This window comes from Eretmochelys imbricata, chromosome 10, assembly GCF_965152235.1.
Source record: "Eretmochelys imbricata isolate rEreImb1 chromosome 10, rEreImb1.hap1, whole genome shotgun sequence".
NCBI classification, from domain to species: domain Eukaryota; kingdom Metazoa; phylum Chordata; order Testudines; family Cheloniidae; genus Eretmochelys; species Eretmochelys imbricata.
Genome location: NC_135581.1, coordinates 79,511,069 through 79,537,172, shown reverse-complemented (window position 1 = coordinate 79,537,172; position 26,104 = coordinate 79,511,069). Strand labels below are relative to the sequence as shown.

Sequence of the window (26,104 nt, the reverse complement as noted above, 5' to 3'; positions counted from 1 at the left end):
TTCTTGTCCTCCCCTCTTTCAACTTTGGGGAACGGCTGACTGTGTAACGTTATAGCCAAGAGGAACTTACCATTACATGTAACCGTATGAAAACTGATCCCTGTGATTTTGTTCCCATTTTTGAGAGGCTCAGCTCCTAGCCAACAGGTATGCTCAGGGTCAGAGCTGTCACATCTTACCCACAGGGGAGGAAGCACAACTGGTTTGCTTATCTTCAGATGGGTCATGTTTGGATTTTGTGCCATTGTATAGAGTGAAATCAGTTGCCTGGAAATAAAAGAACAATCATTAACAAAATTTAACATGATGTTAGCTAACCCCTTTCTGTTAACTCTACTTCAAAATCTAGTGTATTAACAGTAAAGTCATTTACGTCTCAGTCCTGCACACTTACACACATGAGTAGTCCAATTTAAGTTAATGGGACTGCTCACAAGTGCCTTTGCTATATCAGGTTTATTACTCCTTCGGTTATTAATATTTCTAGTAGGTATGAGCTCCCTTTCCATGATGAAATACAGTCATCTCCCCATTAATATACAGCTTTGCAAATTCCTATGATTAGCTAGAACATAAAAACAGCCATACTAGGTCAGACCAAAGGCCCATCTAGCCCAGTATCATGTCTTCTGACAGTGGCCAGCGCCAGGTGTTTCAGAGGGAAGGAGCAGAACAGGTAATCTTGAAGTGATCCATCCCCTGCTGCCTGTTTAGTTTAGCTATACGCAACAGCTAGTATGCTAGTTACATTGCTGCACAGAATTTACTTTTGTGTTGAATAAGGTATAAAACTGCTTTTAAACAAAAAGATAAAACTATGGAAACTTACTTTGCTCTTGTAACAGACAGAGCAACTGGTCCAGAATCCTTCTGTGGTGCAAACTCTGAAATATAAGTGGCATCATCTATTTGTGATTCTTCCATTTGGTCAGTGAATTCAACATATCCCTTTAAAAGAAATGCACATGTAAATCTGAAAATTGGAATATATTTGGACGTTTCCAGGGATGTAAACATAAAGCTCTAGTTTTAAAACAAAAACAAAAAAAACCCACTTACCACTTTCTGCATAATGAATATCATACTGTTTCCATTCCAAAAACATTCTAAGGGACTTCCGCAACCCTCATCAATCAAACGTACTTGGATATCAGCCTGCCAAAAGAAAAGAACATTTTTTTAATGTATTGCATTTACACGTTGTGTTTAGAAGTCATTTTTTTAATAAAGATTTCAAAAACAACTAATTACACAACAAACTATTTTCTACTATAATTTCAACCATTCATTAATAATCCATGCCTTTCTCACTTCAAGATAAGACAGCTGCAATGTACTCTACATGGAGCTAAACCTTATCAACTGAGAAATTTAAGATGATGCAGAATGTTGCAAGCCACTTAATAACATCATCTCATGAATCGCAGCTCCTGAATCTGTACTGGCTGCCTATTGGTTTCCAGGGGAAATGTATGGTTTAATTGACCTATTAAACCCCGAATAGCTTAAGACCTAAGAGATTGCCATCTTCGCATGCCATGCTGTTGCAGCTGCAGTCAGTGGAGGTACTCAAGATGTAATCCCCTTAGTATAAAACAGAGGAGGAGTTTCTCATGACAGTTTCTCCATGAGTGGTTCTAAAGTTTGGAATTCAGTCCCTGAGTTGATCCCAAATAGCCCAAATCTGTTGCTTTCAAGGCATGCAGCAAAGCACAGCTCTTTACTCAGGCTTTTGAATATGAAAAGAAAAGGAGTGCACTAAGGGTACTGTTTGATTTGTCATTTCTATTCAGCTATTTATTTCCTACCTTTGAGAAAGCTGTTTTTAAATGTTACTCATTTTTAAAATTATGCCAAATTTGCCTAGATCCCAAGATTAGATGCTTCTCTTCTACACACCCATTTGTTATAAATTTAAAAATAAATAATGGTCTCTGACATATCTTTAGAAATTTTTCAAACCACTTCTAAGCTTATTTTTTTTTAAAAAGAAAAAATGTATTTACCTCAAAGGGAAACGGGTCTTTGGGGATACCTTTGTTTCCTTCATTATATACTCTGAAATAAAACAAAATATTCACTTAGTTTATTTTTTCTTCCCCCCCCTCCCCAAATGATACATTTGTCTCTAAAAACTAGAAAGCAAATGAGCCTCAGAGCTTAGTTTACTCTACGGCACACTACTGACTCCAAATAAAACTACATTTACACTACATGAATTATCTATTTCAAATCTAGTCAATTTAAAAACTTTAGAAAAATAAGAAGTTTCAAGTTCAACAGCTGCCGGAGTCTCCTTAACAGTCTCTGTGGTTCTACAAACATAGGCCCTGATCCTGCAAGTTCCTCCATGGGAGCAGACCCCACTGAATTTAATGAAGCTCTGTATTGACCCACCTCAGTTTGCAAGATCAGGTCTGTATCTTCCCAATTCTTGTTTTTTTAAAAATGTGTTTCTCTCCCCTGTTGCCGTGAGAGACACTCACAAATAGAAGGGAAAACTTACTTTACTATTTCTCCAGCATAGTCAGTGATTTTAACACAAAATTGTGCCATGTGAGCAGAGTAAACAAATTCCAAATGTAGAGAAAGTCTTATTTTTCAGTCTCTTTCAGTTATATTAATCTTAGGTGTTACTGGAAACAACAATGGGTAAAAAGTATTCAGATGGAGAGTAATTTTTTGCTGACAATGTACTGTTAACTCCTTTCACCATGAGGCATCCAAATGCAGTTTACAGGCAGCATGAATATGGATCACTAATCTACCACTGAAAGGCAGCAGCAAAAATTTAGTTTGAGAAGTGGAAATGAAGAACAATAGGAATATTCCAATTTCAGTATATTATTACTCTTACTGGTTAATACCCGTAACTCTGACAAGCAACCACGAGATCTTTTAATGACCAAAACTGATCAAGCTATTTGTTTTCACACCTCATCTAAAACACTGCGGCAAAAGTTCAGTAATTATAGAGGAGAAAAATAGCAACCATTCAATTCAGGCTTTTTTGCCATATCTATTACTCTGATAAGAGCACCGAAAGCAACACCAATACCACTTCTTACAGCATATAGATTTCCTTTGGAGAACTTACATACTGTCAGAGCTGGACAGGACAGAGACCCTAAAATATAATGGAGAGCTTCACACAACCTATCAACCCTCATCTAGACATGAATTATCAGGCCTGTTAAAACTCAAGTTAAATGACTGCCATATAACTTGAGTTAACCAAGATGAATGTACATACTGACATAGACACTCCAAAAATGTTTAATCCAAGACACAAATGTTTATTCCAGGTCATGGTTCGCCTAGGCTACATATGTATGTTAGCAGTTAACTCAGGTTACAACAGCACCAAAAACTCTAATCTAAACAAAGCCTCGGTATTTTTCCAGTATTCTAAGTTTTAGATATGTTTTAAGACTCAATTTTCTGGCATTTCTTAAAGTAAACTACTCTTTTTAAAAATGCATTAAGCCTGGTCTACACACAGTTTTTGGAACCAGTATTACTATTTCAGTTAGGCTTGTGAATTTTTTTTTAAACCAATCCAGTTATATTAGTGCAATCTCTAGCATGAACACAGTTAAATTATACCTTTATACCAGGTTTCAGAGTAACAGCCGTGTTAGTCTGTATTCGCAAAAAGAAAAGGAGTACTTGTGGCACCTTAGAGACTAACCAATTTATTTGAGCATGAGCTTTCGTGAGCTACAGCTCACTTCATCAGATGTATACATGTATACATGTATACATCTGATGAAGTGAGCTGTAGCTCACGAAAGCTCATGCTCAAATAAATTGGTTAGTCTCTAAGGTGCCACAAGTACTCCTTACCTTTATACCAGTGTATAAAGGTGCTTTATACAGGTATAGTTTATGGGAATCACAAAACAAATATAAAACACCTTTTTACTGCATCCACATTGTGGAGGCCAGCGGGGGGAGCATATAGTATTGTATATAAAGCAGTATAACTTTCTAGTGTTGACAAGGCCTTAGTTTCACTTCTCTTCCTTTTCCCAGTTCTCGCTCAATATTCTCTGCAATGCCATCAAGAAAAACTCCTTTTTTTCCTAGAAAGCAGTAACAAGTTTCAGGTATAACACTTTGAATACACTAGAATTTAAGGTGTTATTTCTGACATTATATTAAGGCCCCAGTCCTCAAAGGGAAAGACATGAACAGACCAGTGTGCCTATGTGGAACTCCATGTAGGGATCACACGGATCCCTTTCTAGAATCGAAACCCAAGTTTGCACCAAACCAAGGCAAGACCAAGACTGACTGCAGTTTCTTCTACCCAGGAGCCACTCACTTTTTTGCAGCTAGCTTCACCTGCCATTACTCTCTCATTTTACTAAATTAATCAATCAGCCATAATACTTTGCCCAGTATAGATGATACCAACTTCTTAATAACTGTATTAATCTCCTATTACAATTATGTGGCTAGAGCTGACAGCCTGTTAAGCAATGTAGAACGTCATGTGTACACTACAGCTGCTTAGGGCTGCCAACTGTCTAATCACACAAACCCAAACACCCTTGCCCCGCCCCCTGCCCCAAGGCCACACCCCTGCCCCTTCTCTGAGGCCCTCCCATTCACTCCAGCCCCCATCCCTCGCTCATTCTCCCCCACCCTCACTCACTTTCACTGGGCTGGGGCAGGGGTGCAGGCTGGGGTGTGGGCTCTGGCCTGGGGCCAAAGGGCTCGGAGCATGGGAGGAGGCTCTGGGCTGAGCCTGGGGCAGAGAGTTGGAGTGCAGGTGGGGACTCAGATGCAGGCTCTGGGAAGGAGTTTGGGTGCGGGAGGGGGCTCAGGGCTGGGGCAGGGGATTGGGGTGCAGGAGGGGGTGCAGGATCTGGGAGGGTGTTTGGGTGCAGAAGGGGCCTGGTGCAGGAGGGGGTTCAGGTGCAGGCTCTGGGAAGGAGTTTGGGTGCCGGAGGGGGGTCAGGTCTGGGGCAGGGGGTTCAGGTTCTGGGAGGGAATTTGGGTGTGGGAGAGGGCTCAGGGCTGGGGCAGGGTGTTGGGGTGTGGCAGGGGGTTCAGGGTGCAGACTCCGGGAGGGAGTTTGGGTACAGGAGAGGGCCCAGGGCTAGGGAAAGAGGTTGAGGTGCAGGATCTGGGAGGGAGTTCTGGTACAGGAGGGGACTAGGGCAGGGGTGCAGGCTCTGGCCGGGCAGCACTTACCTCAGGTGCCCTGCCCCTGCAGCTCCCATTGGCTGCGGTTCCCTGTTCCTGGCCAATGGGAGCTGAGGAGTTGGCGCTCCGGGCGGGGGCAGTGCGCAGAGACACCCCCCTCTTGCCATGCCTCCTCTTAGGAGCTGCTGCGGGCCATGTTGCCGCTTCCAGGGACAGCATGGAGCCAAGGCAAGTAGGGAGCCTACTTTAGTCCCACCGCATCGCCAGACATTTAGTGGCCCAAAATCTCCTGGATTGGCTTCAGTAGCCTCCGGGAGATCAAGACTGGGTTCTGGGAGACTCCCGGCCAAACCAGGAGGGTTGATAACCCTACAGCTGCTACAGCAGTGCCACTGTACTGCCATAGTGTAGACACTTCCTACTTCAACGGAAAAAGCTTTTTCATCGATATAGTTAATCCACCTCTCCAAGAAGCAGTAGCAAGGTCCATGGAAGACTCCTTTCGTCAGCCAAGCCACATCTATACTGGGTGTTAGGTCAATGTAATAGACACCCTGAGAACTAGGAGCTACAAGGTTCAAACTCACGCACTGATCGTCGGAGCCCTGGGCACATGGGACCCCAGTAATCAGGGAATGCTGAGAGAATGTGAAGTTGGTCAACACTATGCTCAGCTGATGCAACAACTCATGGCATCGGACGCCATCAGGTGGTCAGGGACATCTACATAGAACACATCACTGGACCTCAGCAATACCAAGAGGGATAAGCTGGAGTGCCGATGAGAAGCGCAGTCATAGAATATCAGGGTTGGAAGGGACCTCAGGAGATCATCTAGTCCAACCCCCTGCTCAAAGCAGGACCTATCCCCAATTTTTGCCCCAGATCCCTAAATGGACCCCTCAAGGATTGAACTTGCAACCCTGGGTTTAGGAGGCCAATGCTCAAACCACTGAGCTATCAGGAAAGTAACTGAAATACTTTCCTGATGGACTGTTTTTTTCTAAACGGACAACCTATCCTAAATTCTCAATTACTGAGGGATAATCTTCACTCATTGATATATTTTGCTTTCCACCACCAATTCTCTGTATAACTTTTTTCATGAGTAACGTACCCAAATACTTGGATGCTAAATATCTAAACTGTATTCTTAAATTCATTCACCTAAATTTGGGTTATTGCTGATTATGCACTATACGTATCTTATGACTTTAAAAACAAACCTTGAATTTGTGGATAATCTAAACACTATACCCAGATGTACAAACACTCTTTTCTCAACCTGTATATTATACAATTTTAACATTAGCTGTCATAAAAATTTTAAATATGGCACTGAAGGCATGAAATTTTTCATACCCCCTCAGCGACCTAGTGAGGTCAGTCTGATTTTTAAGTGTAGAGCAGGCCTAAGACACAGAAACAGAGGCAAATCCTGCTCTGAAGCACTTACAGTCCGGAAGGAGGGGATTCCCAGCAGATTGAGGGACGTGATCGTTCCCCTCTATTCGACACTGGTGAGGCCTCATCTGGAGTACTGTGTCCAGTTTTGGGCCCCACACTACAAGAAGGATGTGGAAAAATTGGAAAGAGTCCAGCGGAGGGCAACAAAAATGATTAGGGGACTGCAACACATGACTTATGAGGAGAGGCTGCGGGAACTGGGGATGTTTAGTCTACGGAAGAGAAGAATGAGGGGGGATTTGATAGCTGCTTTCAACTACCTGAAAGGGGGTTCCAAAGAAGATGGATCTAGACTGTTCTCAGTGGTAGCAGGTGACAGAACAAGGAGTAATGGTCTCAAGTTGCAGTGTGGGAGGTTTAGGTTGGATATTAGGAAAGACTTTTTCACTAGGAGGGTGGTGAAACACTGGAATGCGTTACCTAGGGAGGTGGTGGAATCTCCTTCCTTAGAAGTTTTTAAGGTCAGGCTTGACAAAGCCCTGGCTGGGATGATTTAATTGGGGATTGGTCCTGCTTTGAGCAGGGGGTTGGACTAGATGACCTTCTGGGGTCCCTTCCAACCCTGATATTCTATGATTGACTCTGGATCGCAAAATCCTCAACCTCTGGTGGAACCAGCCTACCTCCCCTGCTCTGGAAATGACTCAGGGCAGGGGCCAAAGCACAGCCCGAGAGCCCCGCACCCCTCCCCATTTATCATATGTAACCGTCTGCGAAGGCAATTGCTCCGAGGGCGATGACCAGCTCCACCCAAGCGGTGGCAATAAGAGGCCCCAGCCCAGGCAGGGCCAGCTGCAGCTAACGCTCAAAGCTGCCGCCCCCTGGATCGGGGCTGCAAGGGCTCCGGTGGGGCCAGCCCCGGGGGTGTCCGCTGCGTGCCGCTCGCGGCCCCGCAGGCAGCCACCCCGCGCATCAGCCGGGAGCCCCATGGGCCTGTCACCGACTGCCCCCCGCCGCCCCCAACGGAAGGCCCGGTGGCCTTTTCCTCACGAGCCCGTCTCCTTTTCCCGCTGCGCCGCCCCCCCACGACCGTCTCCCGGACCCTCAGTGAGCGGCCCGGAGTCGGGCAGCTGCCGGACCCCTTCGGGGAGGCCTGGACTGGGCCAGCCGCCGGGGACACTCACTGCAGCAGGCAGTCGTACAGCCGCAGGGCCGCCTGGTGCCGGTGGGAGCCCATTTCCCGCCCTGCCGGCCTCCCAGTCAGGGAAAGCGAAGCGAACTCCGCGCCTTCCCGCCCCTCCGAGGTCACGGCCCCTGCAGTCGGGACTACACCCAGCACAGCCCGGGCTCAGAAAACACTATTTTAATTTGTTGAGCTCTAGCAATTCGTTGTACGTTATTTTTGTCGCGTTTATCATCATTATTTTATTTTTAAAAAGCCCTTCCCTTCATATTATAATTTTTGTCAGCCCCGCCTCGGAATCCATCCGCCAAAAAATAGTCCCCAGGCTCGGGAGGGATGGGAAGCCTGGGAGGCTGTGGTATGAGAATATCTCCACAACCTCAATCGGACGGTGGATGGGACATTAGAAGACCCGCTTTCGTGCCGGTCCCTGGCAAGTGTGGGAGGGATGGGTTAGGGAAGGGTGCGGTGGAGGGTTACTTATAAGGAGACGGCAGTAAGAGATCCTTCCTTTTCCGGTTGGGGCCGTGGCGGAGTGAGGAGGGAGAGCCGGAGGCTCCTCTGCCAGCATGGTGAGGCGCGGCCTGTGGGCCTGGGCTGTCGGGTGGCAGGTCGACAGGGGGGTGCCGGGGAATGGGGCGAGTAGTAAGCCAAGGAGCGGGGAACAGGAATCGGTGGGCAGAGCTGGGCCGCCTGCGGGTGGAGGGCACCGGCCGCGGGGCGGACGGCCGCCATCTTGGGAGTCGTCAGCGGTCGGCCTGCCGCGTGGAGCCGGCGTGGGGGAGCGTAGTAGGCCTGGGCGGGAGGGAAGACGTAATCTGGGAGAGCAGGCCGGTGTGCGATGGGGGAATGGAGACGGGCTTGGCTCCTGCGGAACGGGCCATGGCTGAGACCCCGAAGCTCAGCTCTGGGCCCCGCCTGAGAGTCTCTTTGTAGTGGGGAAAGAGGGGGGCTACAGATGTGGACAGGTCCAGCCTGGCTTCGGCTTAATCCGCTTCTTGCCTGTTCCTTTCTTAAAGCATGGAAGGGTTGGATATAGGACTGTTAACAATGGACTATGCGGGCCCTGTTCTCTCTCCCCGTCCCAGTTCTTCCCTTCCACCCAGAAAAAATACAGGGTTTGAAAAACGCTTGGGGTGAAATCATGTTACAACTTTCCACGTTGTAGCATGAGGCAAGAACCTGGCTTGAGCAGCCTGTAGTTCCATGTCTGCTGCCAGCCTAGCCCACAGATCTAGCTGATGAAGAGGTCGTAATTGCTGTCATGATGTAGTAGTCAGTGTTGGAAATTAGTGTAATTGACACTTTCATTATTAGAATTTTTGCAGTATATAGTATGTATCATAGTTGTTAGCTAAATGCTCATATGAGCAAAACTAACACTGTGTGGCAATACTAAAGGTTTCTCCTTCCCTTTAGGAAGGAAGGAGAAGCCTTTAGTATTGCCAAACAGTGTTAGTGACTCGAAGGAGAGCTCTCTGTAGCTTGAAACCTTGTTCTTTTTTTCACAACAGAAGTTGGTTGGAATGAAAAATATTTCCTCACTCACAACGTTAATGGCCGATCCACACCATTTTGTTGAGGCCGGGAGTTTGTTTCCAAAATATTGGTCATATATATTTGAGGTCCTTATTAGACACTGGAGGGAAAGCAGTACTGGGCCTGGTTGGTTTTTCAGGTTTCCAAGATAATTTTGTAAGTGAAATAACTTTTAAGTTCCTAGTTACAGCACCAAAAAAGCTCCAAAATGCACAGATTTCATAAATGAACTTGTTTTAATTAAAAGATTACTAACAGATTGTATTAGGTATCTGTAAATAAAATTCAGTATGGATATCGTATTTGTAAAACAGATAGCGAGATTTACATCGTTGCTGAAGCTGAAATGTGTTGATCTCCCAAGTGTGTCTGTGACTACTCGTAGAGTGTTATGAAGGCGTTTGGTATAAATACAAAAGGAAACAGTGATTGCTATGATGATATAATTTGCGTCTTATCCAGTGTTCAGTGACAGTTGCCTGCTGTCATCATGCTGGCGCTGTTGAACTGAAGACATTTGACCCTGAGCAATATTTTTAACACGTTTTTGAATCTGAACCACTTAACGTATCGGTGCTGAAGAAAAACTCTTGTCTTTTTCAGGCTTGTACTCGTCCATTAATATCTGTGTACTCCGAAAAGGGGGAGGTATCAGGCAAAAATGTCACCATGCCTGCTGTATTTAAGGCTCCTATTCGCCCTGATATCGTGAACTTTGTTCATACCAATTTGCGCAAGAACAATAGACAACCCTATGCTGTCAGTGAACTTGCAGGTATGATTTGTCTACAGAATTTGAATAGGTTCATTTAGATCAGGATTGTTGTTTTATTACATTAATATATAATACTTGTCAACTTACTGTATACATGCCACTTACATTATTTGAATTTTAAGTTTAGCTCTAAAACTATCAGGACTTAATTTACATAGTACCGTACAACCAGAAGGACTTAGAGCTGCAGCTACCTCTGGTGTGGAACCAGAAACAAACACTGCAGAAAGTATCTTAGCCAGTTAGAACCACCAGAGGAATTTTTGCTAGGCAAAATCAGTTAACAACCCTGTTATGAGAAGTGCCATAAAACAGTGGTTCTCAAGCTTTCCAAACTTCTGTACCCCTTTCAGGAGTCTGAAGCCCAAGCCCCACCACCCAGGGCTGAGGCATGTAACTTAGCTTTGTGGGGCTCTCTGTGGCATAGGACTCCAGGCAGCTGCCTGCTTGCCACCCTCTTAACACCAGCCCTGCACTTCCAGCCCTCCTTAAATCCATCCCATGCCGCCACCCCCTCCTTCCCCTGGGCTCAGGACTCCCAGGTTGAGAAACCTTGATCTAGATGAATTGATGTATCCCCTATGGGTACACGTACCCCTGGTTGAGAACCACTGCCATAGAATACCAGATTGCCATTGGTGGTTAGGTCATCATCTCAGTTTTACATTCTATTTAAGAGACAACATACTTGATCATGGCCTGATACAGGGAGGGCTGATGCTACAAGTTTTCCTTCAGAGTTTCCCATCCAAGTACTAAACAGGCATAAACCTACTTGGTGTGAAAATATGTATGTTTGGTATATCCATCTTAAAGTTCAGTGAATTTTGTAATTTACATTCACATTTTGATAGTTTAATAGTATAGTGTCAGTTGTTGTCTCTGTGCAAATTGATGTTCAAGCTTCGAAATCTGTCTTAATTCATTCACTACATAGAAATAAATGATGAGATTCCACTTCATTGGTCCGTGTTTCTGAACTATATGATATCAGTGGAAGTTCTGATTATGTTGAGGTCTTTATTCCTGTGACTTAGAAAAAATACTGTTTCACTTTCTCTGGACTTTTATTGATGATTTAAAAATGTTATTGTTTCAGGACATCAGACCAGTGCTGAATCTTGGGGTACTGGAAGAGCTGTTGCTCGTATTCCCCGAGTGCGAGGTGGTGGAACTCATCGCTCTGGCCAAGGTGCTTTTGGAAATGTATCCTTCTGATTTTGGTTGTGACTATTGAGTCGGTGTAAAATTGAACTCTTTGAGTGGGGAAGCAGAAATCTTCTGATTTAATTACCAGGATTATCTAAATGTGAAGGGTCTTCCTCTTTCTACATGTACTGTAGATTGCACTGCATCATAAAAAGTTCAAAAGTCTGTAGTAATATGAAGGCTACAGATCCACTTGTGTGGATTCAAATGTATTTTAATGTATAAAACAATTAACTGATAACCGTGAGGAATCTGTTAAGTCTTCAAGGTGCCACTGGACTCCTCGTTGTTACCATGAGGAAAGATACTTTAATTTTTGAGATACACATTGCTGTTTGTTTAGCTTGCCATGATGTTGTAATTTGAGTCTTACTCTGTACTCAGTGACAGTTGCCTGCTGTCAGTGAGCTGGTACAGATGGTTGACGAATAGCTAATGCTGAGCAAGGCTTTAAAATGTCTTGTTCTGTAAAAACACTTGAAAAGTTTTATTCTTAACTGTGGATGCATAGATGTGTCGCGGAGGCCGTATGTTTGCCCCAACCAAGACTTGGCGACGTTGGCACCGCAGAGTAAATACAACTCAAAAACGGTATGCCATCTGTTCTGCTTTGGCAGCTTCCGCTCTCCCAGCACTGGTCATGTCTAAAGGTGGGTATGTTGAAAATTCCAGAATGCTTGCTGTTTACTGCTGCACAACGTGCCAACAATATATTTTATTGCCATTGGTATAAACTAATGGATAAGATAGGCTGTATGGTAGAGTGAGAAACCCTTTTTTTTTGGTCATGGGGTAATTTAGTTAACTCCAAAGAAGTTGAGTGTTGTACAGTATTACAGTACAACTTGTTTAATGGTATCCACTTCATGTGAAGTGTTTCAAATAAAAGGAGCATATATGTTGAGTAAAGCTGAAAAAACAGTACATTGAGGTTATACAAAACAGAATGGCAACAGCCTGTCGTTGATGTGAATCTTGCCCTGGTAGTTTATGATAGCCAGTTGCAGAAATACCAGTTTTGAGTCACATTCCAGATCGCCACTATGATTGTTACTCTTATTAGAGGCCCAAGACCGGTTGAACTAACCTCAGCCCTAGAAGTAGTCCCTATAGATGTGATTTGAGGGGACACCAGTGCGGTCCTGTGATGAAGTTTGCATTACTGCTTTTGCTATACATGCTCATTATTACATAGGGATTTGTGTGGGCAAAAAAGAATAGATAATTTATAATCAAATTCTCATAAAATGTTTATCAGGCCACCGCATTGAGGAGGTCCCAGAACTTCCTCTGGTAGTTGAGGACAAAGTTGAGGGTTACAAGAAAACCAAGGAAGCTGTTCTGCTTCTGAAAAAGCTTAAAGCATGGAATGACATTAAAAAGGTGAGTTGATTACTGTCAGTACAAGTAAACCTTTAAATCCCCATTAAAACATTGCTCATGCCAGACTGCCGCTTAGTAAATTAATATGTTGGCTCTAAAGAGTCTTCATTTGCTATAATTCAATTAGTAAATAATATAAATTTTGATGTTTGCTTTTATATGCTCTACTCATATCTTGACTTCACTTTGCTAAGAATTAAATGCTTGACAACCTTTAGTAGGTTCAAACCAAATTATAGCCGAACAATGCAAATTTCTCTTTCACTATGCTGCTTCACATCACTGCCCGCTTCCTTCTAAGACTCTTCATTTCAGTGTTGCATAGAAAAGCATTTTAATAGCCTAATTTATCTCCAGAATGATGAACTTTTCACTGGTCCGTGTTTCAGATGAACAGTGATGATGGTGAAAATCTGACTACTTGATTTTGCTACCTCTTAATAGTGGGAATTGTACTGTGTGGATTTCTAGATGTTTTCTTTCTGCATAGGTTTATGCCTCTCAGCGTATGCGTGCTGGGAAGGGTAAAATGAGGAATCGCCGTCGCATCCAGCGCAGGGGACCCTGCATTATCTATAATGAGGACAATGGCATCATCAAGGCTTTTAGAAATATCCCAGGTAACTTTGAATTACTGAACAAATGGCAGTATGTTTATTATCGGGAGGCTCTGATCTTCTGTTTGGATGAGAGTACCTAGAATGATGAGATTCCACTTCATTGGTCCGTGTTTCTGAAACGCATGATTTTGTGGAAGTTCTGACTACTATTTTGAATTCAGTGAGCGTGTGTATATGTATACGTATCTGTAAAAAGCTTTATCTGGCATGCAGGTTATCTTATGACAATACGTATTGCTATGGGCAGCACTTTGCATACACCCAGATCACTAAAAATACACTTAACACTAAAACTATACTGAATAAAATTTAATCTTTGATTCAGAAGGCACTTCAGGCTCTTGCAGTACCTCAGGGTCGTCATTATCAATTATCTACAATTATTGTAGATTTAGAAGGTGTAGGAGATTGGGCTGAATCTGTAATGACCCTATGACACACCCTGGAAGCTGCTTTTTTGAATAAATCCCTGATATCAGCTTGCTTGTCTTTTGCCTCTTTTGCATAAAAGTAGAGTGCACAATGTGCAATTGCATAACCTCCTGGGCAGTGGACTAGTCCCGGTTACTAGATTGAAGACTTGTATTGGGCGATATCAGAAATGCTGGTTAATAGAGCTTTCTGGTTGGTGAAGTGCCGGATAACGCAGCTTTTACTGTACCTCTGAAAGAATGTGTTTAGTACATTTAAGGGCATTGTTGGCATGATTAGATAAAATGTTTCATTTATTTGATAAAATGTTCGTATGGAGCAGAAAGATAACTTGCTGATACGGATACAATCTCAATTTTTCTTGTCCTTTCAAATATCATTTGTAAAATTAAATTTCATACATTGTTTTGTAATCTTGATGCCTGTCTATCTTTGTAGTATAAAGCCTTTAAAACTAGTAAACCCATACTTGCTTTTTGTGGACTGAACTGCTCTGATTTTGCTATTGTATCAAATGAAATACAAATACTGTGATCTTGTCTCATTTTAGGAATTACTCTTCTCAGTGTAAACAAGCTGAATCTTTTGAGACTTGCTCCAGGTGGCCATGTTGGGCGTTTCTGCATTTGGACTGAAAGTGCCTTCCGCAAGTTGGATGAATTGTATGGTACCTGGCGCAAACCTGCTACCCTAAAGAGTGACTATAAGTATGTATACCTAGAAACTGACTTGGCTAAAAATTTTGGTAAGACAATTCTGACAAGTGATATGGTATTAGTCAACACAAAAGTTCTGTAACTTTTAGTTTAGTGGTAAGATTAGTCTTAACTGAGGATGTAAGGTTTCCTAAATAGCTGGCTCTTCATAAAATTGAGTACAGATTAAATATCCCCACCTAATTTTGATTCTAAATGTTTGTGTTTTGTGTAGCCTACCAATGCATAAGATGACCAATACAGACCTTGGAAGAATCTTAAAAAGCCAGGAGATCCAGAAGGCCCTGCGTGCACCAAAGTAATTATTTTTATCTGATTACAAAGTACAAGGATTTATTTGAACACTTATTCAACTTTTTGGGATGAGAGGGTGTAGGACACTCAACATGGCAAACCAGAATGTTCTTATCCTTTCCGTTTCTTGGTTTAAAAATCTATTTATGTGAAGAACTTGGTTTTATGTAGATTAATTCAGGGTACATGGTCAAGTAGCTGGCTATAAATTGAATATTTAGAAACACTTCCCATATTTTTCAACTATTCGGTAGGAATTTACACCTTGTCCAGTGTTTTTACAACCAGAAAAATACAATATTGTGTTAATGTATGAAAACCAGAAAGTGAAACTGGCTAGGCTTCCATTTCATTTTTTCCAAGCTAAATGAAATATATTAATGTGGACAGTCCCTTCCCAGCTGAGTGCCATACATCGTGTAGTATAATCCTTCACTTTTTCCTTGTTTTTCTGACTTTTAACTTTACCTTACCGAACTAAATATACACGGTGTCTGGATTTAAGACCACAGATATTATCAGTGTCCTTCAGACACTGCAGTGACATGGTCTTTTGACAATTAAGGATAGGTCCACTTTTCTGGAAGAAAAGAGTTTAGTAAAATGTATTCCAACTCTTAAGTAACTGTTTTGTATCTCCATGAAGTACACTAATTGAGAATTGTTTTTACAGTAAAAAGATTCACCGTAGAGTTCTCAAGAAGAATCCTCTGAAGAACTTGAGAGTCATGATAAAACTGAATCCATATGCCAAAACAATGCGACGCAATACTATCCTGCGCCACGCTCAAAATGTGAGACTCAAGTTAGATGCCTAATCTAAGCGTTATTTATTATATATTCTGTGCATGTTTCTGAAGACTAATCTTTTTTTTCCCTCCCCCTCTACAGCACAAAAACAAACAAGAGAAGAAGTCAAAGGCTGCAGCATAATGCACTCATCAGGCTTATCCACTTAAGTTCTAAAGTCTGTACTGTGGATTTACAACAAATAAATATTCTATTGACTTGGTGGAGTGTCTTTTTGTTGTTTGTGACCACTGCTGCAAATGCTTTGGAGGGAGGAAGGGTGCAGTGAAAGTAAATTAAACCATAGATGAGCAATTAGAATAAACAACAGTGGACACTAAAATAACTATCAGAAAGCATAATGGGGGGGGTGCAAGTGAAAGGTGTGTTTTGGAAGAAAAAAAAGTCTTAAATGTAGCTAAACTTTATTAAAAGGGAACTTGATACCTGGGTTATTGTGGGATCACTGGCTAGGGCTCCCAGAATTACTACTGGAGTTGGTGTTAGATCCAGTGGGAAACTTTGGAAAGGGAAAGCCCTTAGTGTAGACGATGCCTAGATGATAAGCAGGTTTATTCTAAGGAAGTTTCACCTCAAAGTTAAGTTAAATTGCCCTTTAATATTGAACTATGACCCATGTATTCTATTTTAAACATTAAAAATCTATAGTACGGTGCCCATGCCAACACTGACTGTTCCTTGTGACCCATCCAGCTTCTAAAGTATGGAGACTCTCTCACTACTTTCCAAACAATAGAAGATTGAAGATACTTATTTCAGTTTATAGTAAATTTGACTAGCCTTAGTTGTGTGTAACATCCAGAGCGTTAGTAAGAACTGATGCTTCCCTGCCTAAAGCCTGTTTTAATATTAAAGAATCTGACCAACATTGTCTTGTTGACTTGGATCTTTGTCACTAGGGTGCCATGGCAAGTTTGACACTATGCAAGTACTTTTAAGTCATGAAAACTATCTTAAGCACTTGCATAGTGTCAAATTTGCCATGGTGCACTAGTCACACACTGTCCCCCCTCACAGTTGTAATTATCCTACAAAAAGGTGTAGAGAAGGGAGGGAGGAGAATTGAAATGAAGGCTTGAATTAGATGACAAATTCTACATTGTGTATTTAATGAAGTTTAAGACTGGAAGAATAGACTAAAGGACTGGTGGTCAACCGTGAAAGTAAAGTGACACATGGGTGTGTGGTTGGAGGGATTTGAAGAGAAGATGCTGGAGACAGGGTGCAATTCTAGATGGGAAAAGCATGAGGGAAACCAGGAGTGGATAAAAAGACGACCTAATGAGCTGGCTTACTCTGAGACTGAAGAGGTAGAATTTGGACTTTATTTGGAAAGACAACGGTGACAGAATAACCTCATAGTGGAGGTAACATAGGTAAGCAGCACTATGTTGAAGTTTGTCTTCAACAAAGGCTAGGAGGAGTACTATGCCTCTCTAGATGGAATGAGCTTGATGCTTTCTCTTGCTGAATCTATGAAATGCAGTTTGTTGTATTGAATTAGCAGCCTTTTTATAACTAAACCTAGAAATAGGATCCTGTACTCTTCAGGCAAATGTAACCTCAAATTCAAAAATAGCTTCTCAGTATAACCTCTTAAATTCTCATAGGTCTTTCTGCAGGGACTATACATTACAGCCATAAAAACTTTAAAATCAGAGTTTTTAATGGAAACTGGTTAAACAGATATAAATCTTAGCTACGATAGGCTGAAGCATGTGAAACTTCACTATGTGCTACTAAGACTCTAACTTATCAACCTAGCATGGGATCACAAAGACTAACATTGAGTTCAGTTAAGCTGTTGGAATGCTCAAAGCTGCAGAACCACCTGGGGACATAATGGATTAAAAATTCTGTTTACCCCAACATTTGAAAAGTGGGGATTTCAAGAGCTTATACTTAAATGCCTGCCTACCTAACTTATTCCTTAGTAACTGTACATGATTCTGCTAGTTGAGGAAATCCATAATGAACTGCATCTGAAATCACAGATAAGATGCCAATAGTTTCTGGATCAAAAATAGTGAGGGTACTCAGTAGGGGAACCCTGCTAGCTATCAAAGAACTCAATACATGTAACAACCACAAGGTGGCAGTTGAGTTTTAGAAATCTGTTTGCCTGTTTAGTCAACCCACTTCTCTTGCCAAACTAATAAAGGCAAATGTTCCAAGAGTATTTTATTTTTAGTTTCTAAAATTGCTAAAACAATTTTAGTATCCAACAGCCTAATGAGAATTAGGACCCCATTTACTCTAGAGTTACATAAACATAAAAAAACACAAAAAATCCCTGTCCTAAAGATTCTATGGTGTAATATAAAATGCACCAAGGGAAGAACAGAGGAGGAGAGTAACAGCGATAACCTATGCTCGTAGACCAGATATATGCAACTAGCCTTCAAGTAGAATATGATAGCACATTAGTACTGAGCATCACCTTACAGTAGACTGCTTATTTCCCATCTCCCTTGTGTAGGAATGCTATAGCGATTGGTTATGGGTAGTGACTACAAAATGTTTAAGGATGACATGACATTCATATTATATTAATCATCCTCTATGCTACACAATTTGGTGCAAAGGATTTGACATTTAGGTCCAAGGCTACTACCTTAATTACCATACACATAAGCTACTGAAAAGCACCCTTAACTTGCACCTGTTCACACTGTGGGTACAACAGTAATTACAAGAGCTCTATATCAGACTAAAAGAAAAGGAGTACTTGTGGCACCTTAGAGACTAACAAATTTATTTGAGCATAAGCTTTCATGAACTACAGCTTCATCCTATGAAGTGAGCTGTAGCTCACGAAAGCTTATGCTCAAATAAATGTTAGTCTCTAAGGTGCCACAAGTACTCCTTTTCTTTTTGCGGATACAGACTAACATGGCTGCTACTCTGAAACATATCAGACTAAAATATTCTAAATGGATTTTTATACATTCTCATTAGGTTTATAAACCTAATGTAATAGGTTACATTAGTAGCTAGAGTTGAGATTGAAAGATGTTTTTATATGAAGTTGGGTTGAATTACTATCAGGTTTTAAATATTTCAAATTCCCTCTAGCTTTTTAGATATAAAAGTTGTCAGGTTTTTTTATTAAAAAAAAAAATTCAACTCTTCCCAAACAAAAGCCTACAACAAAGAGACCAAATGTTAATCTGTTTAATGAGCTCATTTAATAAAATTTCTGACAAGACTCTGGAAGCTAAAATGGAAAGTGAGACTAGTACTCACGTATTTAAAAACAGATCTGTTTTCAGAAAACCTGTTTGCTATTTTTTTATTAAATACAGTAGATCCTCAGATGTGAACACCAGCAGAGATGAAAAAAGGCAAATACAGTACTGTGTTAAATGTAAACTCTTAAAGGAAAGTAACATTTTTCTTCTGGGCAGTGTGTTCAGTTGTAAACTTTTGAAAGAACAATCAACGTTTTGTTCAGAGTTACAAACAATCTCCATTCCCAAGGTGTTCATAACTGTGAGGTTCTACTGTGGTGTTATTCCCCACATACCCTTTTTAAGACTGAAGCAGAAATGAGAGATGTTGTGTTCTTCCCCAATATTCTTTGTTGATAGACAGCAAAGCCAAAAACATGAGTCAAAATAATGAAAAATAATAAAATTCCACAATGTTTATGAACCAAATGTACAATTTGCCTTTAAGAGTTTAAATAATCCTCTCCATTTTAGGATAAAGAGGGGCTGAGTAAAAATTAATCTAACTTTGTACATATTTCCAATTAACAACCAATCACTGGTATGTTAATAGTTTCTAACATATCTTCCTCAGATAGCATATGATTTTTTATTGTAAAGAATTAAATCACAAATAACCTAAATCCTGTGTTTATTTTAATGTCATTTTCTTTTTACTTCCCTTGAATAATTTTTGTTTGGAAATATGATTTGCAAAAGTTACAGAAGGGGAGGGGGAAGGAACTGCCATTTATGAATATAGCCATTCACCAAAGCTAGACCCCTGAACAACTTTCAACAGATTACAGCAGTAGGCTCTATAAATCAAGTTAAAGTGGCAGATTGTAATGCATTGAGAAAATAGACAGCTTTTTATAGCCTGGCAAAAAGATGCCCTCATCAAAGATACTGGTTTGCAAGTTTATTACTATATCTTATTATACTATATATATAGTATAACTTCCTATAAAATATTTGATTTGCTATTTATACTCATTCCTTTACTGTAGATTTTCCTTGTTTTCCCATTTTCTTACATTATCTTTGTAGAGGGTGGTGCAAAGAGTAGACTGGCCCAAGGATTTAAGTATACCCTTCCTAAACCATCCTTACTACATAATAGGGCATGGAGACAAAGTGACTGAAACCAGTGTGCCTCTTAGCTCTTGTTTGCTTCATGCCTTTTTTTTGTTTAGCTGTTACCAGCTGCCAGATGAAGTGTAGTAAAGTAACTTCCTTTTCTAGTTTAAAGTATCAGTGACAAACCTCCATCCATCCCAAATATTAGAGGACTATTCTGAGTTGCATGAGTCTGGATTGCATCTTACATAGCAAGTTTTTAGCACACAAAATCATTAACTTATTTCAGGAAGGAGTGAAAAACCACTGTGTACACACAGATGGAGTACAATATGGATGTATTTGGAGCTGGTACTATAGTTACACTTTTGTTATTTTGCTATTTATGTTACTACACATGAAAGATGAAAACTATCCAATGACTGAAGAGTACTAGTGCATTTGGAACTGTGGTGGTCTATGGAGGAGTAAGGAGAAGTTTTGCCTTATAGCAGGACCAAATTAATTTATGGGTCCTATGCCATGTTTTACTCTTTTAGAATTATAAGGTTTTCAAATAATGTGTTTTTGGGGTTGACAAGTGCCTTGAGAAAATCATTGCATATTCAAGTGTTAAGTAGTCAACCCTTTATTCCCCCATGGAAAATGAAGGACAGAATGGTTTTGAGGACAAGGCATAGGAGTGGATGGTAGGAGAGAGAAATTTGACTTCCAGCTATACTACAGACTTGTAATTATAAACAAATCCCTCACTTTCCAAAGGAAGATATTGTTTGTAAATATCTTAATATCCCTGCCTCAAGCTTCTACAATAGTATAACATTGTGTTTTGATTAACACTAAGACATTTTCCAAGCCTTAAAGGAGAGAAACAAAAGCTAAAAAAGCCTCCTTAGCCACAGCCTCTTAGGTTAGGGTTAGCTCTATCCCTTTTTATCAACATCTATTCTTTACAGTCATGAGGGACTTTTAAATGGTGAACTTTCAGTGGATTGTTAATTTGGACTTTACAAGAATAGACAATCATTTACTCATTAATAGTAGACCTATGACTGTGGACAGTTTAAGTGAAATTTTTCACCTGCTTCCAATTAGTAAGCAGGGTCCTGATTGAAAGCATGTTGATCAGACCCTATGTTTTAAAACAGACTTAGGTTATAGTGGGCCTATTCTCCATGTGAAACCTGCACTAGCCAGTTAAGGTCAATACACTTGATGTAAAATCTTCCTCTTTCCCCTTACCCCATCATTTGGGGTTGGGGTCATCATCCAAGCAGCACCCGTCTTTATCTGTTTGAGGCACCTGCTTACGGTCTTTGATTCAATCCATCCATTACTTGCTTCGCTCTCCTCAGAGTCTCATCCTTTGTGTGCCCGAACCAGTGAAATCCTGCTCCCCGGATTTTGTCAGCCACACCATGAACTTTGATTTCCATCCTAACCCCTTCGTTTGGCAACCTGTCCCAACCCGTAGCGAACACCTCTCATTCTGAACACCCGGGGGCCCTGAACCTCCCTCAGGTTAAAATACTCGAATAGAGGACGGTGACTAGGGGAAGGGCCTGTAGCGATGCGCTCGCTGCTGGGTGAGCCTGGCCCTACCCTGGCTGGGTGACAGCTGCCATTCTGGCCTCCTCGCCAGCGACCGACCCTGGGGCCTCCCGCTCTGCCCAGGATGAGGCAGGCTCTGGAGCAGCCTCCTGGCCGTGAGGCGGGCCCTGAGGGGCGCGCGAGACACACTGGCAGCTGCACGTGGCAGTTCCAGTTTCCCTCAGGAAGCCACGACGGCGCGTGCACGGGGGGCCGCCTCAGGCGGGCCGGGCTCTCCCACAACCCGTACCCCCGGCTCAGCCTGGGGTGGGCCCCCGGAGCCGGCGACGGGACCTCGATTGGCGGCGCGAGGGACCCCATGGCGGCCGGCCCCGCCTTTCCAAGGGGGCCGGAAGCCGCCAAAGCACTTCCGCCCACACACGGTGGCGCCTTTCGCAGCCGCTCCCACGGCGCGCGGCGCTTAGGAGGCGCGTCATCGGCCTGCGCGCCCGCGGTTGGCGGGGCGCCTGAGGTGCCGGGGGTGGGGCGAGGCACGCGCCGCCGCCAGGGGGCTTGAGGCGGGCGGGCCGCGGGGAGGATGCTGAGCCGCTTGCAGGAGCTGCGGAAGGAGGAGGAGACGCTGCTCCGGGTGAAGGCGGCGCTGCACGATCAGCTCAACCGGCTCAAGGTCAGGGGGGGCCGGTCCCGGTCCCGAGCCGCGGTGCTGCCTCCCCCTCCCCGGGGACCCTCCCCGTCGGCGTCTCCCCTCCGCCCCCATGTTGCCGGGGCTGCGCGTTGTGGCCTTGCTCTGGTGCCTTCGAGCGGGGTCCGCCCCCCCTTCCGCCCGGCTTGTCTCCTCTAGGCCCTGCCCCCCCCAAGCCCTGGATCCCGCTGACCCCGCCACTGGAGCCCTGCCCTTGTTCCTTCCCCAGCCCCCGGCTCCGTTGCAGGGAAGGAGGCTCGAAGTCTGCCCCTTCCCTGGGACTCGTTACAAGGGCGCTGGTCCTGTATGGCCCCTCTTCTAACTAGGGATGTAAAACGTTAACCGGTAAACACAGTGAACCGCCTTAAGCGTTAACCTCAGGCTGGCTGGCCCCACACCGGCCAGAGCGGGCCCAGCCACTCCACTGGGTAGCCGTTCAAACGAAATATTTTTAAAGCGTTTAAATGGTTAATTTTATTAAAAGTATTTACATCCCTATTTCCAACTATAATCACACCTTAATCCCCCCCCCATGTACAATCTCTGCTTGTATGTCGAACAGAGAAATTTTAGACTAAGCAGAAACGTATTATTTTCCATTTGTTTGTGTATTCCCTTATTTTCCTTTTCTTTATTTTTTTCATATAGTATACTGTTTGAAAGAAGTGACATTATGATGTAGTTAGCTAAATTTTACTTATGTATTTAATAACTAAAATACTTTAAAAATTGGGAGGCGTGATTGGTGATTAGAGCAAGAGCGTGGGAGTCAAGACTCCAGTATTCTTTTCCAAGATTCATTCTGTAAACTTTGACAAATTATTTTGTTGCTTTATAGCTTCAGTTTACTCATGTTTAAAGTAGAGATAATGTCTTTGTTCCAGAGGTTTTGTAAGGCTTAATTCAGTTGTTTTTAAAACAGTTTGAGATCCTTGATTGAAAATGTTGTATGTGTGCAAAATACTAAAACATAAATTATTTAACTAAGTGCACTTGTTCTTTGACAAAATTGTTTGAGTGAAGGCTCCTTTCATTACAGCACTCAGGAGATAGCTTGCCATGACCTATACAGCCTTTTCATAGCTATTTCCTGCAGCAATTGTTTGAATGCCGTAAAGTTTTGCAAGGCAGAGTGTGACTGTCTGTGAGATGCCAAGACTGCGGTATGAGAAAGGTGACAGAATTATTAATAGACAATTCACCCATGGAATGCACTGATCATATATCATTTCCGGCAGGGGATATAATGTCTTTTAGAAGCATGCTGGCATGTGCAGAGTTTTCAGCATCACAGTTTTCAGAAGTGATGTCCGTCATTTTATCACCTTTAGACTCAACATATTTAAAAACATTTGGTATTGTAAAATTAACTTCAGAAAAGCATGTGAGCAGAGCAACAAAGCTCTGCTCAGTTTGACGTGCTTTTTTGTATGTATCAGAAATAGATTAGACTTGTCAAATACCAGTAAGCAGGTATAAGAGTGCCACCCAGTATGTAGCAGTGTCTTTGGTGAATAGCTTATATTCAGACTTGCTTCCTGTTTTCTTCATACTGTGTGAAAAGTAGAATTTGTAATTTTAAAGGTATTATTAACTAGTAATAGTTCCTGCGCTGTGGGCTGTTCCACAAGACAGATGATACAGAACCTGGTGTGTAGCTTCATGTTTGTTCAGGATATATAGTTCGCATCAAGATCATCACAAGAGCTCTTAACAGTAGGTACTATGAGTTAAATGTATTGCAATTTACCTTCAAATGGCTATTTTGTCACTCTTCAAAAACAATAAATAGAACTTGAGTGTATCTTGCTAACAGATACAAAGAAATAACTGCTGGAAAGATTTATTCCAATATCTTATTTCTAGGTGGAAGAGCTGGCCCTTCAATCTATGATTAGCTCCAGAGAGAAGAATGTAATGGTCTCTCCACCAAGTATCACAGAGGAGGCTCAAAAAGTAAGGAACACTCGTGCCTTTTGAAAGGAAGAAGGCTCACTCATTTCTCATGTAATACTACACAGAAGCATAATTATCAAAGAATAGAAAAGCAACAAAATATTATCTGTTTTTGTTTGAGTCACTCTGTATGAGGAAGTTTCTGGTAAACATTTTACATAGGGTTCTTATATTGTTACGCTACTCACCAGCTAAGAGTCCAAATAAATTACTTCTCCCTCTTTTCCTCCTAACAACACCAAGTTGTTTCTGGGAGTTGAATTGGGAAACACTCGCCTTACATTTACACAGTTTTAGTTCAGTCGGTAAAACTTAGCATGCTGTAAGCAAGGAAGTATAAAGCTTTTGCTGTAACTTAGTTTAGCCAGGATACTACAGGGGATGGAAATTTGGTGCGTTGTCAAATAGTAACTCTTTGCTAAATATATGATCGGGCCAGAGCTAGTTAAAACTATGCTGTGGAGAAGTTGCTGCTTACCCTCTCAGTGGGCTTTATTATTCAGTGACTCCAGTACGGAAAGGTCTCTCTCTAAAAAGGTTGTTGAGGTTCTGAAAGGTGCTGAAGCTTATTTCATTTTTTATTAGCACTGTGAGATCTTCAGAGGGAAGATGCCTTAGAAGTGCTCAGTTTTACTATTCCTCTTGATTGATAACTTGAACTTGTTGTTATACCAGACCCTTGGGCAGATGGACAATGAGGCTGCTATCAATCAAACTGAATTACAGCTAAGTATTCAAGACCATGAAGAGGAGGAGGAGGATGAATCTGACTCCTGAAGGGGGGAAAAAATGGGAGACGGCTGGTGTTATTTATCCTTGACTCAGGAAATTCCCCTTTGTTCAAGCAGAACTTCCCATCAGATTCTACTTGGTGCTGTACACAGATATGAACTATACAAATGAATGAAAATTACTTTTGGAGGGTTCCAGTGAGGTTAGACTGGTGGCACAGATGACACAAGCTTGTCAGAATCTTGTTTTGGATGTTAAAAGAATGAAAAGTTATTGCACAAATATGTAGCATGATCCCTTTTACATTTAAAGCCTAAAATGTAGTTTACTACTTGTTTGTTTATAGGTGGGAAAAGTTAATGTAGTTAACTAAACTAATTTAGTGCACTAAAAGCAATAACTATTCCAACTGTAATTCCACAAAAGTGGAGATTAGGAAATTGTGGTGATCTAGGTAATGAAAAATGATGGCCCTTCCAGAATTCATGTAATATTATACTAAGTTAGTGTTACACTTATCAGCAGACAAAGCATTTCCTCTCCTGATGACTTGCAGATACTAAATCACTGCAGCTGATTCTTGTATCATTCCTTAAATAGATGTTAGAACACATAGAAAACCAAACTTGTGTTATGCTGCTAAAAATAGAAAATAAAAGTAATATCTTAACTGAGACACCCTTGTCAACCTCTCATGCTAAGAAAATGTTTATACACTAGATTTTAAAAATCTGATTTATAAAATGTGTGTAAAGCATTCCAGTGTTGATTAGGATTAAGCTTTAAAGCTCCTGTTGATGTCTCCCATAGCAATATTATAGCCCTGCACAAAAACTTAGTAGAAAACCAAATAAGTGTCATTTTACTTATTTAACAAAGGGGGAGGGGGAAGTTTGCAATATGTTCAGTGTCCTAGGTGTGGTTATAAAACATGAGCCAACTCCTAGACAGCTCCTGCCCCTGATTGTAGGAAAATATTTGAGGAAAGACTATTGGCTCTTGGTTAAAGCTTAGCTTTGGTTTTTAGTTATGGAAACTAAGTTTTAGAATGTATAACATCATCTTCTGTTGCTGAAGACCAGCCTGGCTCTGAGTGGGCTGGATACTGTTGTAATTGAAGTTTCAGTCTTGTATAGGAGAATGATTTGCAGGCTTTTCCCCAAACTCAGAGCTGCGGGAGGCTAGGCAGAATGTTTCTGGGCCGGAATTGTCCCAAGTTTAGGTTAGGATGTCAAAATAAACAGATTTTTTTTTGTGTGTATGTGTGTATACTCTTGCACATGTAGTTTGTAAGGGTTGTGGGACATGACCTGTGTCATTCCTTTTTGTAGCTGTGAGTATATTTGCTGGCACTTCATCCTACTCTGTCCCC

The 26,104-nt window shown here is 41.9% G+C and overlaps 3 protein-coding genes and 4 non-coding genes across 8 annotated transcripts in view; 6 read left to right on the top strand and 1 right to left on the bottom strand.

Annotated features, from left to right (window-relative positions):
* ZWILCH (zwilch kinetochore protein) overlaps nt 1-7,815 on the bottom strand; it is a 28,486-nt gene extending 20,671 nt beyond the window's left edge. For both annotated transcript variants that reach the window (XM_077828920.1, XM_077828919.1), the window contains exons 1-5: nt 7,746-7,815; nt 2,007-2,058; nt 1,060-1,155; nt 830-948; nt 71-267 (exon numbers count right to left, since the gene is read on the bottom strand). In XM_077828920.1, the coding sequence (XP_077685046.1) occupies nt 71-267; nt 830-948; nt 1,060-1,155; nt 2,007-2,058; nt 7,746-7,798 (517 nt within the window). In that variant the 5' untranslated portion in view covers nt 7,799-7,815. The remainder of the gene's footprint in view (nt 1-70; nt 268-829; nt 949-1,059; nt 1,156-2,006; nt 2,059-7,745) is intronic.
* Nucleotides 7,816-8,223: 408 nt separating this feature from the next.
* RPL4 (ribosomal protein L4) lies at nt 8,224-15,724 on the top strand. The gene is made up of 10 exons (XM_077828160.1): nt 8,224-8,316; nt 9,887-10,058; nt 11,158-11,264; nt 11,779-11,917; nt 12,526-12,650; nt 13,141-13,270; nt 14,253-14,409; nt 14,633-14,716; nt 15,386-15,506; nt 15,604-15,724. The coding sequence occupies exons 1-10, from the start codon at nt 8,314-8,316 to the stop codon at nt 15,643-15,645; spliced, it is 1,080 nt and encodes a 359-aa protein (XP_077684286.1). The 5' UTR covers nt 8,224-8,313; the 3' UTR covers nt 15,646-15,724.
* On the top strand, nt 9,714-9,813 carry LOC144271785 (small nucleolar RNA SNORD16). Its single transcript, XR_013347423.1, has one exon. It is a non-coding gene; the product is annotated as a small nucleolar RNA SNORD16 (small nucleolar RNA).
* LOC144271782 (small nucleolar RNA SNORD18) lies at nt 10,997-11,068 on the top strand. Its single transcript, XR_013347420.1, has one exon. It is a non-coding gene; the product is annotated as a small nucleolar RNA SNORD18 (small nucleolar RNA).
* Nucleotides 11,613-11,712, top strand: LOC144271784 (small nucleolar RNA SNORD16). Its single transcript, XR_013347422.1, has one exon. It is a non-coding gene; the product is annotated as a small nucleolar RNA SNORD16 (small nucleolar RNA).
* LOC144271783 (small nucleolar RNA SNORD18) lies at nt 13,347-13,417 on the top strand. Its single transcript, XR_013347421.1, has one exon. It is a non-coding gene; the product is annotated as a small nucleolar RNA SNORD18 (small nucleolar RNA).
* A 6,154-nt stretch (nt 15,725-21,878) lies between the features above and the next one.
* SNAPC5 (small nuclear RNA activating complex polypeptide 5) lies at nt 21,879-25,408 on the top strand. The gene is made up of 3 exons (XM_077827595.1): nt 21,879-22,029; nt 23,911-24,000; nt 24,676-25,408. Exons 1-3 carry the CDS (start codon nt 21,940-21,942, stop codon nt 24,775-24,777), a joined length of 282 nt encoding a protein of 93 aa, XP_077683721.1. The 5' UTR covers nt 21,879-21,939; the 3' UTR covers nt 24,778-25,408.
* Nucleotides 25,409-26,104: the final 696 nt, after the last annotated feature.

Excerpts from the sequence above, each read along its gene's own strand:
- RPL4 (XM_077828160.1), top strand. Across the intron at positions 10,059-11,157 it reads TGCTGTCAGTGAACTTGCAG|GACATCAGACCAGTGCTGAA; the intron begins GTATGATTTGTC and ends TTATTGTTTCAG. Across the intron at positions 11,265-11,778 it reads GCCAAGGTGCTTTTGGAAAT|ATGTGTCGCGGAGGCCGTAT; the intron begins GTATCCTTCTGA and ends GTGGATGCATAG.
- SNAPC5 (XM_077827595.1), top strand. The coding sequence starts at position 21,940 with ATGCTGAGCCGCTTGCAGGAGCTGCGGAAGGAGGAGGAGACGCTGCTC. Across the intron at positions 22,030-23,910 it reads ATCAGCTCAACCGGCTCAAG|GTGGAAGAGCTGGCCCTTCA; the intron begins GTCAGGGGGGGC and ends TCTTATTTCTAG. Across the intron at positions 24,001-24,675 it reads TCACAGAGGAGGCTCAAAAA|ACCCTTGGGCAGATGGACAA; the intron begins GTAAGGAACACT and ends TTGTTATACCAG.